This window comes from Heterodontus francisci, chromosome 13, assembly GCF_036365525.1.
Source record: "Heterodontus francisci isolate sHetFra1 chromosome 13, sHetFra1.hap1, whole genome shotgun sequence".
Lineage (NCBI taxonomy): Eukaryota > Metazoa > Chordata > Chondrichthyes > Heterodontiformes > Heterodontidae > Heterodontus > Heterodontus francisci.
This window is the reverse complement of record NC_090383.1, coordinates 35176079-35189192: the sequence shown is the minus strand read 5'-3', so window position 1 is coordinate 35189192 and position 13114 is coordinate 35176079. Positions and strand designations below refer to the sequence as shown.

At 41.8% G+C, this 13114-nt stretch overlaps 1 protein-coding gene across 3 annotated transcripts in view; it reads left to right on the top strand.

Annotated features, from left to right (window-relative positions):
- LOC137376333 (filamin-A-interacting protein 1-like) overlaps positions 1-13114 on the top strand; it is a 412771-nt gene that overhangs the window by 114200 nt on the left and 285457 nt on the right. For all 3 annotated transcript variants that reach the window (XM_068044658.1, XM_068044659.1, XM_068044657.1), the window contains exon 2: positions 4641-4913. In XM_068044658.1, the coding sequence (XP_067900759.1) occupies positions 4647-4913 (267 nt within the window). In that variant the 5' untranslated portion in view covers positions 4641-4646. The remainder of the gene's footprint in view (positions 1-4640; positions 4914-13114) is intronic.

Genomic DNA, 13114 nt, shown 5'->3' with positions numbered 1-13114 from the left:
CTCACAGCGGTTTTGTACTTAGCCTTATAGCTGCAGTCAGAGCTACAGCCTGATTTATCATACTCTCGGTCAGGGCTCCTTTCTCTGTATTGGCCTTGAGTACACCAATAGGTCCCATGGGTTTACCCCGCAACTACCAGCATTCTGCACGAAGGTGTCCCACATTGTGGCAATGGAAACACTTAGGCTTTCGGACCTCCCTTCCACCCTCTATCTTCCTTTCTGGCCTGAGGAGGAGATCCTGGGGCATTCCCACCTATCCCTTCTTGTCCCGGCTACTTGCCTTCCTTTCACCCTCCCACCTTCTATCTTTCTCGGGTTTGTGGGGGCGACGGACAAAACGTTTGGGCTTGTAAACAAGCTCATAATCATCAGCGATCTCAGCTGCCTGTCTGGCTGTTGAAACCTTCTGGTTCTCTACATGAGTTCTTACTAATAGAGGGAGTGAATTTTTAAATTCTTCCAGGAGAATTATTTCCCTAAGGGTCTCATACGTGGCCTCTACCTTTAGTGCCTGCATCCAATGATCAAAAGTACTTTGCTTTACCCTCTCAAATTCTATATATGCCTGCCCAGGCTGTTTCCAGAGGTTCTGAAATTTCTGCCTGTATGCTTCAGGGACTAACTCATAAGCAGTGAGAATAGCCTTTTCGCCATCTCATAATCTGCAGCAGCCGCCTCAAAAAGCATAGCATAAACATCATGAGTTCTGCCAATCAACCTGCTTTGCGTGAACAGTGTCCAGCTTTCTTTCGGTCACCTCATCTGTTTAGCTAGCTTTTCAAAAGAAATAAAAAATGCCTCTGTCTCTTCCCTCAAACTTTGGAAGCATTTGCACAAATTTAAACAGCTCTCCACTGGGTCCTGGGATGAAGTCAGATTCTTCCTCCTCAGAACTTTCACTGGAGTCAAGGCCACCCTTTTGTTTAAGTTCCAGATTTTAAAATCTGAATTCCCTTTCTCACACCCTTTCTCCCTCCTTCCTCGCTTCTCTTTCCTTTTGAAATTCTAGTTCAAATTTTCTCATTTCTTTGTCTTGTTCAAGCTGCCTCATCTGCAACTGAATTCCAGCTTATTCAACTGAACTACCATCTGTATTGCCTTTTCCATCTTCCAATTTCAAATGCTCAATTATGTCTGCTTCCCTAGCTCCTGGTTTTAACTCTAACTCCAACTTTTCTGCCAATTATTTTAACCTAGCCTTGGTTAAGTTTGTCAAATCACAGAGGGATAAGTCCTCCCTCCCCAGAAAGGTCGTAACAACTGACAAAGCCATTATGGTATTGTAAACTTTACTCTAATATACAATTTTCCTTTTCCCCTTTTCAATTATTATTACCTCACTTTGGGTTATCCCGCACAGAGCCCCCAATTATATGTTATGTCCGAGGCTGGAGGAGTGCACTGTCTTTCTCTTGTTCCACTTCTCCATGGGTCACAACATAGATTTAAATGTTTGCCCAGTTACTGATATGGCCAATTATATACTCTATTTTTTATTTCAGAATAAAATTCACCAACCAGGTTTCTTTAATAAACAGCAAAATTATTAATTTATTATAAAACAAAACTTGTTCAGTAAAGATGCAAAGCGCTAACACACAGATTGAAATATGAAAGTTCCCTTTTAGATTAGTCCAACATACACACACACACACACACTGATTAAAGAAAAAATAAAGAAGTTTTCTCTGCAGAGATCTCTTTACAAAAAGGGCAAAAATACTTTGGCCAAATATTTGTTAATTCTTGAAGGAAAAGGAGAAGATATGGGATGATATCAGTTGTCCCTTTATTCTGGCATCCCAAATATGCATAGACGGCTGTCACTGGGATCTTTTGGAGCAGTTGTCTTCAGGCGACGTCGGGGATTAGTCTGGCAGGCTTTCCAGGAGAGATGTGGCATCAGGGGTTTCAGCTCACACTAGATTCTCAGGGTTTCTCAGAGAGGTGGAAAAAAGGATGAGTTGGTGGCAGGCTGACCTCCAAATGATTCAAAACAATATCCAAAATGAAACTAACTCTTGATCACCATAAACCTTGATATGTCACTTCTCTGTAAACAATTCCCCCTAGTCACCAAGGCTCTTGCTGTTTACTTAGCTGAAGATATATGACTTCCAGTAAGTGTGTTTCTAAACCAAGTCCCAAAGTCCTTCCAGTGAACTTTTATTTTAAAAAAAACAAAGTCCAGCATCTATGTAATCTCTTCAAAGGAATCCATTTCCACAATTTTAAAACACGAGTCCTCACAAAATATTTTAAAAAATGGAAGTACTTTCATAACATAACAGGAAAGCAATGTCTCCTGTTTTTCACCATCCATTTTCTTTTTACCTCGTTGCCATTGTGATGTTCTTGGGACTGAAGTGAGATTTAGCCGAGTTTAGTAAGAAATATGAGACAAAGACTGAGACAGAAGCAATAAGCTGTTGAACATAATTGAGTCTTTATTCTGTTTTGCTTTTACTTTGTCTTTCAGCTTCCTCTGCTGGCTCATGTGTGCATGGTAGCCTAAAGTGAACAATATGTACAATGCAATTCTCAAAATACTACACTAACTAGTTTTAAACAATAAACTAGCTTTAATAGTGCTAGGAAGTAACCATATTATCTCTATGCATGTTGCATGAAGCCAATGAGCTGTGCGATTAGCACCGGCTACGCTCAGAAATCATTATTATGAGCAGGCAGCACGAAGTTTGTGTGCTGCCTGCATTACACTGAATTGTCATTAATGATGTGCAATTATACCCAGCCCATTTTCAGGGGACTACCCAATTTAATCCCCAGGGACTTTTATTCAAGAACAGCCTCTCGATGCAGTTTTATCTTCAAACCATAGGTGGAGTCAAAGGGAAAAACATCCAAATAGTGAAAGTAAAATTAAAAAGTAATGGGTGCAATGAATTTGGTTCTCCATAATTTATGCAGTCCTGCACGTTAAAAAAGAGAAAAAGAGATTGAAAAAGATAGAAAATTTCAAGTTTTCTCTGCCAGTGTCTTGAAGCTGTGGACATGCTTTTCCATCCTGCTTCCCCCTTCTCCAAATGATTTACTATTATGCTTCCTGTGCAACTGGAATCGTGGAACTATCATCCACGGAATGAGTGGCGCAGTGGTTAGCACCGCAGCCTCACAGCTCCAGGGACCCGGGTTCAATTCTGGGTACTGCCTGTGCGGAGTTTGCAAGTTCTCCCTGTGACCGCGTAGGTTTTCGCCGGGTGCTCCGGTTTCCTCCCACAGCCAAAGACTTGCAGGTGATAGGTAAATTGGCTGTTGTAAATTGCCCCTAGTGTAGATAGGTGGTAGGGAATATGGGATTACTGTAGGGTTAGTATAAATGGGTGGTTGTTGGTCGGCACAGACTCGGTGGGCCGAAAGGGCCTGTTTCATTGCTGTATCTCTAAATAAATAAAAATAAAGAAATTTTAAAAAAGAACAAGCTAATGGAGGTGCTACTGTAAATAGATATTTTGGAGTTTCACTCCATACTTTTGTGGGTGACAAAACTTCACTCTCAGCAACATCAAGCTGTTGAAGGTTTACTTCGAGCAATTCTATATTGCAGTAAGAGGTCAGCTGTTATAAACTGATATTAAGTTAAATTTTGATAATCTGATTTGCCAGTGACAGCAACAATCCTGCTGTATGTTGCCATTCCTAACCCTGAGTTGCGTCTGCTTTATTAAACTAATCGAAAATTGGTTCACCGTAAGTGCCTAAATCTCATTACTGGAAGGTATGGATGCCAGTTTAATTCCTCCAGCTTTTAGGACCTACTCCCCCTAGTACTACTTTTGAAGCCTGTAAATAAGTTTGTAGAAAGTGACCCAGAGTTACTTTGATTCCCACCCCACCACCTAGCCCATGAATAAATAGATATGTACATGCAATCCACTGAAAAATCCAACTTAGATTTTCTATATAATATGATAGACCGGTCATGAGTCACCTGCATGTTATAATCAAAGGGTTCAGATAACCATAAACAACAAGAGCAAAGTGCTGCTCTGAGATTTATGTAACTTCTTTGAACACAATTTACGCAAAATTATTTTAAAAATAAACCTTTTGCTTTAACGGTTTCTAAGCTGCTTGTAGACATTATTCTGTAGGGTACAGTGCAAGTAATGGCAGCTTTTTATTATTTATATGAGCATGTGTCTTGTTGGTCATAAAATGAATAAATGTGGTGTACAAATAGCAAACTAAAAATTCAATTATTACAAAGCAGAAAATGAGCTGGAGAACGGAAGAGTTGTGCTGAGTGTTTCCACTGACATCCATCTAGCGCATATCAAAATGAAGGAAAATGAATAGTGTCGAGGATGAGGAGAAATAAGTGGCTAACAAATATTGTCCTTTCTTCAAATCATTCTAATACCACAAACACTGCAGGACGTGTAGGCAATGGCTGAGCAAATATTCCATTTAATTGAGTGGGCTACTGCTGTATTTTGTGGCCTAAAATGGAATTTAGGTTGGCAGAAGTATTACAAAGTCTTCACTTCTGAAAATTACAATTATCTTTTGCTTTGCTTTTAATTCAAAATCTTGGCTTTGAAAATGGACGCAACTATTGTCTACTTTGAATAAAGTTTGCAGCCACTTATCCCTGTATGTTTTGTCCAATATAGGTTGGGATGAGGTCCCGCAGCAGTGGAGAATCTCCATCCCATGGAAGTGCCTCCAGAAATAGCAACCATGAAGATCAGGAAGGCACTTCTATAGGCAGCAAAAAAAAGAAGAAAACTCAACGTCAAAATGATGGTGAAAAGTTATTGGGGGTGTCAGGCTCTGTAAAGAAACAGCAGAAATCTTTTGAAGAAAGTGAGCGAAGAAAGAAGTTACTGGAGCTCTCCAAAGATGATCTTCTGCATCTACTCAGTATAATGGAAGGAGAAATAGAGGTGAGATGCATGTACAATGCCTTTAACATTTACCAGCTCATATTGTAGGCTACAAACTGCTGTCAAATAATGAGCCAGAATATTGGAACTGGAACACATAGTGACAAAAAATAGTGACGAAAAATAGTCGGTCATCCTGTACAGTTGCCAATCTTAACATTTTTCATAGAGCAAATTCAGGATGAACAGTGTAAGCTGAACATTACCACACACCTTCCAACAGCCATTTAGGATAAGTATGAGTAGAGGCCTGGAAGCAGGTGGCCCATTTGTTCCCTTGGATACAAGGAGTGTTGTGAACTAGGAAGACTAGAAAAGGGGAAGGTGAAAATAATTTGAAAAGAAAGAGAAGGGCATGCTCTCCCCAAAAATCAAACTGCAATCAATTCAAAGTCTCATAAAAATAGATGACTCACAATTACTATACCTAAAGTATGTCTCAGCCAAGAGAATAGACTCAGAAATGGTCAGCTGACCATGACAGACTCGTAGTTATGACAGTGATTTTCCCACAATATGTAAGAAATTGATTGCAAATACAACAGGAGGATGTTAACTGATTCTTAATCAAAATATTAAAGGCAACAAATTTCCATGAACTGTAGGATCTAGTATCCTTGGAAACGAAGTAAGAGTCTACCCATATATTCTAAGAAAGTTTTGTCGGCATTCAGTCTTGTAGAGTAGTCAAGAAGAAACTTGCATTTATATTGTGACTTTCACATCTTCAGGGCATCGCAAAAGGTTTTACAGCTAATGAATTATTTTTGAGGTGTGATCACTGCTTTTCTGTAGACAAATGCTACAATTTGTGCACAACAAGTGTCCATAGACAACAATGTGATAAATGACCACCTAATCTGTTTTGGTGTTGTTGGTTGAGAGATAATGGTGGCCAGAACCCCAGCAGAAAACTCCGCTCTTTTTCAAATACTGGCAGAGGACCTTTTATGCCTGCCTGAATAGACAGATGATGCCTCAGTTTCACATCTCTTGCAAAAGACAGCGCAGCACACCATTGAAGTATCAGCCTAAACCATGTACTCATGGCCTGAAGTGGGACTTGAATCCACAATCCTCTGGTATTAGAACTCTACTGCTCAGTATTTCATTGAGCACCATTTAGCTGACTATCAGTTCCATACATTACAATACTGATGATGTACTGTACAATCATTCACATTATTATGGCTTGTTGAGGCCACATATTCCAGTGATAACATACACAACATATTTTTACCCTCATATTGAACCACTGCCCTATTGACTGCAGCCTGGAATGTTTGGTTAAAAGTGAGTTTAAATTTAAGTTTGATGTGTACTCTTGGATTGCTTTCTCCGCTACCAGCACTATAATTGGCAGAAGGCTATCAGAAAAGAGGTGGCCATGATGTCAGTTGGCAAGCATGGCAGACCATCAAGTCCCAGCAGTTATACAATACAGAAACTGTGTGGACAGGATGAGTTTGGCAGTGATTACCACCAACACCTCCCCCACCTCTACAGAACCCCCAACACCAGCACCCCACCAAATGCCGTTTAATATCCAGCTGAGGCTGACACATGAATATCTTGGAAACTGGAAGGTAATAGGTGCCTATGGAATTATACCTCAGTATATCTCAGCTCATGGAGAAAAGGGAAGTTGAAAAAAATTGCTGATGGTGGGGGAAGGGAGGCAGGCCAGCAGGGGTAAAAGAGACCAGGTAGGGAATAGGCTACAGAATACAAGAAACAAATCTGCATTTGCTATATATGCTTGAAAAATTATAGTCTGTGTTTACGGCTTAAATTGAGATCTGGTACTGCAATCCCAAAGAGCTAATTTTCTTTTAATAGAAGCAAAATAATGTGAAAATGTATTGCTTCATATCAAACTGACAGGAAAAGTCATCAGGGTTTGTAGAACAAAAAATTACCAGAACTCCTTCATCACTTCACCAATGGACATTTTACACTGCACTGCCACAAGGAAGCAATACAGACTCAACAATAGGAAGGGATTTTTATAAAGCTTCTACACTGGATTGTGACATAAAAATAATATTCTTGAATTAAGAACCTCGCAGGTTAGAACTGATGAATATATCAAACAGCTTTGACCGTTTGCTTGTATCTGCAGCATTCCTGAGAAAAAAGGATTAAACAACAGGAATAATAGACTATTTCTGTCCTGTGACAGATAGCCACGAGCAATGGGATATGGAGTGTGGTTGAGGTGTATTGTTTTATACTGTGGGTATGACAGGTTTAATGCTAGGATACTTTTCTGTGACTCGTTTCCCTTTAAATCAAAGAGTTCACTGGTGCACACAAGTTGTCTCATAGCTGCCTTCTTTGGAAGTCACATCATGCTTAGTTATTCCCACCACCACTATCCATGGGACACTCTTCAACACTTGTGCTCATCAAGGAGGGATGCTAATACAAAGAAAATAAAATCCACCATTGGTACTCAGTGTCAGCATCATTTACTTCCAGGTCAAGTACGACATGCACAGCAAACACTTTGTCCCTAACCCTAACCTCACTAGAACAGCAACAATGTGTCAATTACCTATCTCATACCCTTCCCTGCTATTCCTGTAACCATTGTAAGTGAAATTGCCAACTTGTACCAATTATTTTTGAATTATGGTGACTGTTTCTATATTATGGACTGGCACCTAATAAAACTGGGTTGAGAGTTCAGTCCTTTTCAGACAGGCAGTCAATTTAGGAGAATTGTTTTGTGAGAGACCGCTCCTGATGGCTCTGCTGGTCACAGAGTTTCCCTGTAAGGCTAAAGCTTCATATGTGGCCTACAGTCCTATGTAGTGAGTGTCCACACCTAGCATGGAGTATCACAAAACCAGAGTCAAATTGTTTGTAGTTTTATGTTGTTAACCTGTGCCTATTGGAATTGCCCAAATTAATTTTAAGTAGGGCTCTGAGAGGTGTCAGGAAAAGGAGATTTGAATCCAATTTGATTGAAACCTGAGATAAAAGAAGAAATAAAGTGAAATGATTTACTTGGTGAGAAATTGGGCTCAGTAGCTAGCGCCTGTTTTTAGGTGATGTGAGTATCGTTAGGGTTCCCGAATGGCATCCATGGCACGCATGCACATATTTCTGATGCGTAGCTCACCGGACGCCATCTTGGTGAAGGCATTATCTCACACACAGTTACTTTCTGCTGGAGCTATGCAGAGTAGCTAGCTCATGGCATCAATCAGTGTGTAACATTAATTTGACACTAGAACTGCAATTTTGGAGCTCAATGCTCCAGCTGGTGCCCTTCTTAACCTTGCACAGCTGAACACACGTTAAATGGCAGGAAGGACACCCCTCACTGGTGTTATTTAAAGGAATCATCAACTACCCGCCAATTAGTAGCTGGTTGATTCCTGTTGGTTGTTGCTAAAATTCTACACATTTTTGGTGTTTTCTATAGTTGTTTCAAGTCTCAAAAGTCTACAGGTGTGGCAGGTGTGGAAGTATTTATTGCTGACTTCAACATTTCTGCACATACCAGTTACTCCCAGACATGGGTGTACTAGTAGGCCTTCTTCTTGAAATCGAACATGACTAGGGGAAAAAGCAGAGGCCATGTAGGGTAGGACACATCACTGCAAGATGGATGAGGAGGAGTGGAAAAGGGCTCTCAGCCGAAGGCCATATCCACCCAGTGGGTTCAGGGAACAATTCTATCTGAACGTCAGTGAGGACCAATGTGTGAGATGTCTGTGCTTCACGAAGGAGGTTGTCACTGAAATCTGCCAACAGCTGCAGCCACAACTCCAATCTCAGAGCAGTGGAAGGACAGCATTACCAGTGGCTGTGAAGGTAATTGTCGCTATGAACTTTTATGCATCTGGCTCCTTTCAGGCTGGTTATGGAGATATTAGCAGCTTCTCGCAGTTTGTAATCCACCGTTGCATAGGGGAGGTCACTATAGACAAGCTGCCATGTACTAGAACCAAAGGGATTCCACTCCCTCAATATCCAGCTGATGTGTGACTATAGGCAGCGCATCAAGCAGTTCAGTGCCTGGTATTCTGGCAGCAGTTATGATGCTTCAATCTGTAGCAATCCGCTGTGACAACTGTATTTCAAAAACCACAGCAAACCAAAGGATGGCTGCTGCGAGACAGTGGCCTCCGATATCTACTGATGACATGGCTCATGACTGCGATTCACAACCCACACACACATGCACAGCATGTGTATAATGAGAGCCATGCTGCCAAAAGAAATGTGAAGTGTTTGCTAAAGTAGTGATTCCGTTGCCTGGACTGTTCTGGAGGAGCCCTGCAGTACACGGTTGAGCAGATCTCAAGATTCGCGGTGGTAAGCTGCACGCTGCACAACCTTGCCATCACGAGGAGACAGCCCTTGCCAGCACCTATCAGGCGAGAAGCTAAAGAGGAGGGCATGGAAGAGAAAGACGTGGAAGAGGAGGGGAGGTAGCACTTTATTTCTGCCCGGGCTATACATGAAGAACTAATTCATGTGTGATACTAGTAACCTTAACCCCAATTCTCCATTCACCAACAGTACCACACGTCTTACCTTCCCTCTGTTTTAGACCATCAAATCATTCCCTGGCCCACAAAACAACAATAAAAGCCATCACAAAATAAATATTCCACACCAAATTTATGAATGAAACCATGCCATATTGCATACAAAATTAAACTAATCGCCCTTATGCATTCTCTTAATGCCTGTCTTGCAAGTGCCTTTGCAAGTGCTCCTGTGCAGTGCTATACCAATGACTACATCATGTCTAGTGGAAGGCTGCTGATGGTCTTGGAGGATAACTTAGAGCAACTCTGGGCTTAGAAAGCCCAGCTTCAGATTGTACCATTTCAGTATGGGCAATAGCAGTCTGGTTGGCTGGCTGAGAAGCAATAACAAGGGCACTGGTGAAGTGGCAGGGGTGGGATCATGAATGCTGTCATCCTGAGAGATGAGCTCCAAGCTCTGCACAAAACTCCAATGCCAAGTTGGTGCTGGATCCTTCCATGCTCCTCGACATTGAACATAGATCTTCTGGGAGGCTTTCCAATGCACCAAGCATGTTGGTGTGTACAAGCACCAAGCATTTTGGTGTGTACATCCATCAGCCTTTCTCTGTAACCTGGCACATCGAAGACCTCTGCAGCAGAACCCTTGTGTGATCATGCCCTCCAGTGAGTTGGTACCTGTTCAATCCTTGCACCTTGTTTACAACCCGCTTGTGCTCAATGTCTCACCATATGCAGGTCTAACCTATATGTTCTAAGATACACGCAGTGTCACTATCTGAGCTGGTGGCTGCTAGTGTGAAATCATGTGACTGTGTGTCTTCATCTTCACTCTCTTGACCTTCTTCAACTGCCTGGCCAGGTTGCACTTCTTGGGTGCTGAAAGGAAAAAGGGACAAGCGTAAGGTTGTGCCGAGAGGAGCTGGATAGTAAGCTTGATTACACCATCTGCAGCTTGTAAGTCAGAAGAGATTGTTTGATGATAGGGGAAATGGGATGTGAGAAGAAGGATTAGCTTTGAAAATACAATCATCTTCACTGGATTCAGCACCACAAATAGCCACAGCCTCAGCAATGGCCTTCTGATAATGGCCATAAGCATCTCCTCTATGGGGGTCAGAGCAGGCAGACGTGCCCGTCCCCCTCTGGTTAGATCCTGCTACCTTCGCTTGCATGCCACCTTATCCTGCAAGAGAGGGACATGAGTGTTATGCAATCTGTTTGGGTGATGTTGCTGTCATGGTTGAATAGCTGGCAGCATGCACAAGCTGTGCAAAGTGGGAATGAGTCTTCCAACAGTGTTAAGTGTGTGAGGGAGAGGTGAAGCAAAGGATTTTAGGTATGAGTTCTGATTAATAGAGATTGTTGATAAGTGAATGAGGGAGGTGTTTTGGATTTAGCAGTGGCTGAGGCAAGTGGTGCAGTTGGTGGGATACGGCATTTGAAGATGCATTTACTAACCTTGATTACTCTTGTGAGATCATTAAACTTCCTGCAGCACTGGATCAGGGTTGCCAGGGCTAAACTCTTAGCATTGACCTCTGTGGCTATCTGCTCCCACTGCCTTCTCATCATGTCCCTGGAGGGTCTCTTGCACCCCCCCCCCACTCCGCCGTGGATACAGGAGACCTCTCCTCCTTCCACCTCCTCCACCAAGATCTCCAGTGCAGCATGCTCTCTTCCATGACCAGCAATTCTTCTGTAGTTCCTTGGTCAAATTCAGCTCTCAAAGGACTCCCTACACCTCCGGCCACAATGCACTTCCCGTTTAAAAGATGCAAGCTAGCTTTAAGCAGTGGAGGCAAGCTTTAAGTAGTGCTAGCAAGTATCAATTTTGGGACTGTTGCTGATCCGTGCAGCCAGTCAACAATGCAGTTAGCACTGGCTGCATGCAGAAAGCGTGATAATGAGCAGGCAGCACAAAGATGTCGTGTTGCCTGCATTACATCGAATGGACGTAAGTGCGCATGGTGATCCCCTCACCGCTTTTCAGGGTTTGTCCAATTTAGCCCCCATTGTATCATTAGGATTAGGTCATGAATTCACACTGCAGCTGTGTACCAGGAATTTGGAGGTTAGCCTGCCCCCATCATTTATTAACTTTAATAGACATAAAAGTCTGTGATGGCTGCTGACCTCTGCAAAATCTCCAAGTTCAGATTACAAATTCCTAAGATTTATCTTCATCACGATAGGATAACGCTGCCATGATATAGTACAAGATGTCCTGTAACATTGCAAATGTAACCCAAGTTTTATACAAGCAATATGGATTTGATGGACAGGAAAAAAAACAGCTGATACATCTAGCGTGCCCTATACGGTCGTGATGCCTTAAGCATCATGATTGCCAACACCACCCACATCCACCTACCAGCAGACATATGGGAGAGGCAAAAAAGCATTTTTTTTTTTAAATGTCTAATTTAGGTAAAAGAAAAAAATCTGGAAAATTCCTCTTCCAACACGCTTAGGTGATCAAAACTAGTCCAGGAGACCACACTGATCATGATTTATATTATTTGGTACATACCTTTTGTATGTTATGATTTCTGCTCCAGCCAGGAACTGGGCCTGCTCTCTTTTGAAGCTTTGCAGTGAATCTGGCAACTTGTTTCCCAGGTCCACTATTCTCTGGAAGAAGAATGTCTTGACATTTTCGCTAGTTCTGCCCTTGCCTAAGTTATACATAGAACCACTTGTTCTCCCTAACCTATAAAATTGAAATAAACTGTTAATATAAATATAGTCTAGTCTCTTTATTATTTTAAACAACTCCGTCAGATTGCCCTGGCGTCTGCACATCTCTAAAGTAAACAAACTTTTAAAAATCTATCTGGGTAACTAAGGTGTTTTAAGTTTTACTTTTTGAAAGATATTCTATATTTCCTTTCTCCAACTGCAATGCAGGCCAGACACTGTATCTGAACTGCGAGAGTAGGCAGGTGAGCTGCTCCCAGGCTCTGTCACTGTTGTCTTGCAACTAACCTCTTCAGGTTCCATAAGTGAGCCAGGCTTATTGTCCCTTTGATTTCCCATGCCCCCAAAATAGTTTCCCTCTACCCAGAACTCCTATGTAGGCAAAGCTGAACTCACCACTCTTGCACCTGTAAGTGACTATCTGTTTTCTGGAAGTCCACTGCATTATACTACATACTATGCTTAAATGTGAACTTTGAAAATGAGATGACTTGGTCAGCAGAAATCTGATTATCTTCTCTGGAGGGCAATGTAAGTAAATTTACGTTGATTTATATTTTCTTATTCTTCCACCATGATGATTTGTGTGTTTTTTTTTTGTATAGTTCCAGGTTGCACTGATATTACTGACTGACACCAACATGGAGGCTGCCTAAATATAATCCCAAAAATCAGCTTCCTTGTCAATTAGATTGACTCTAGTCAACTTTTTAACCATCAACAGCAACTTGTATTTATATAGCTCCTATAACATAATAATCATCATAAACAAGTTCTCTGATCAGAGAACTCCTCTACGCTGATGATGCTGCACTTATCGTTCAAACGGAAACTCAGCTACAAAGGCTCATTGACTGTCTCTCCCATGCCTGTAACTTGTTCTCCTTGACTATAAGCATTGAGAAAACCATGGTCATGGCACAATCTCTGCCCCTGATCACACTAAATAACACCCCACTGGAAGTGGTTAGCAAATTCTGCTATCTTGGGTCC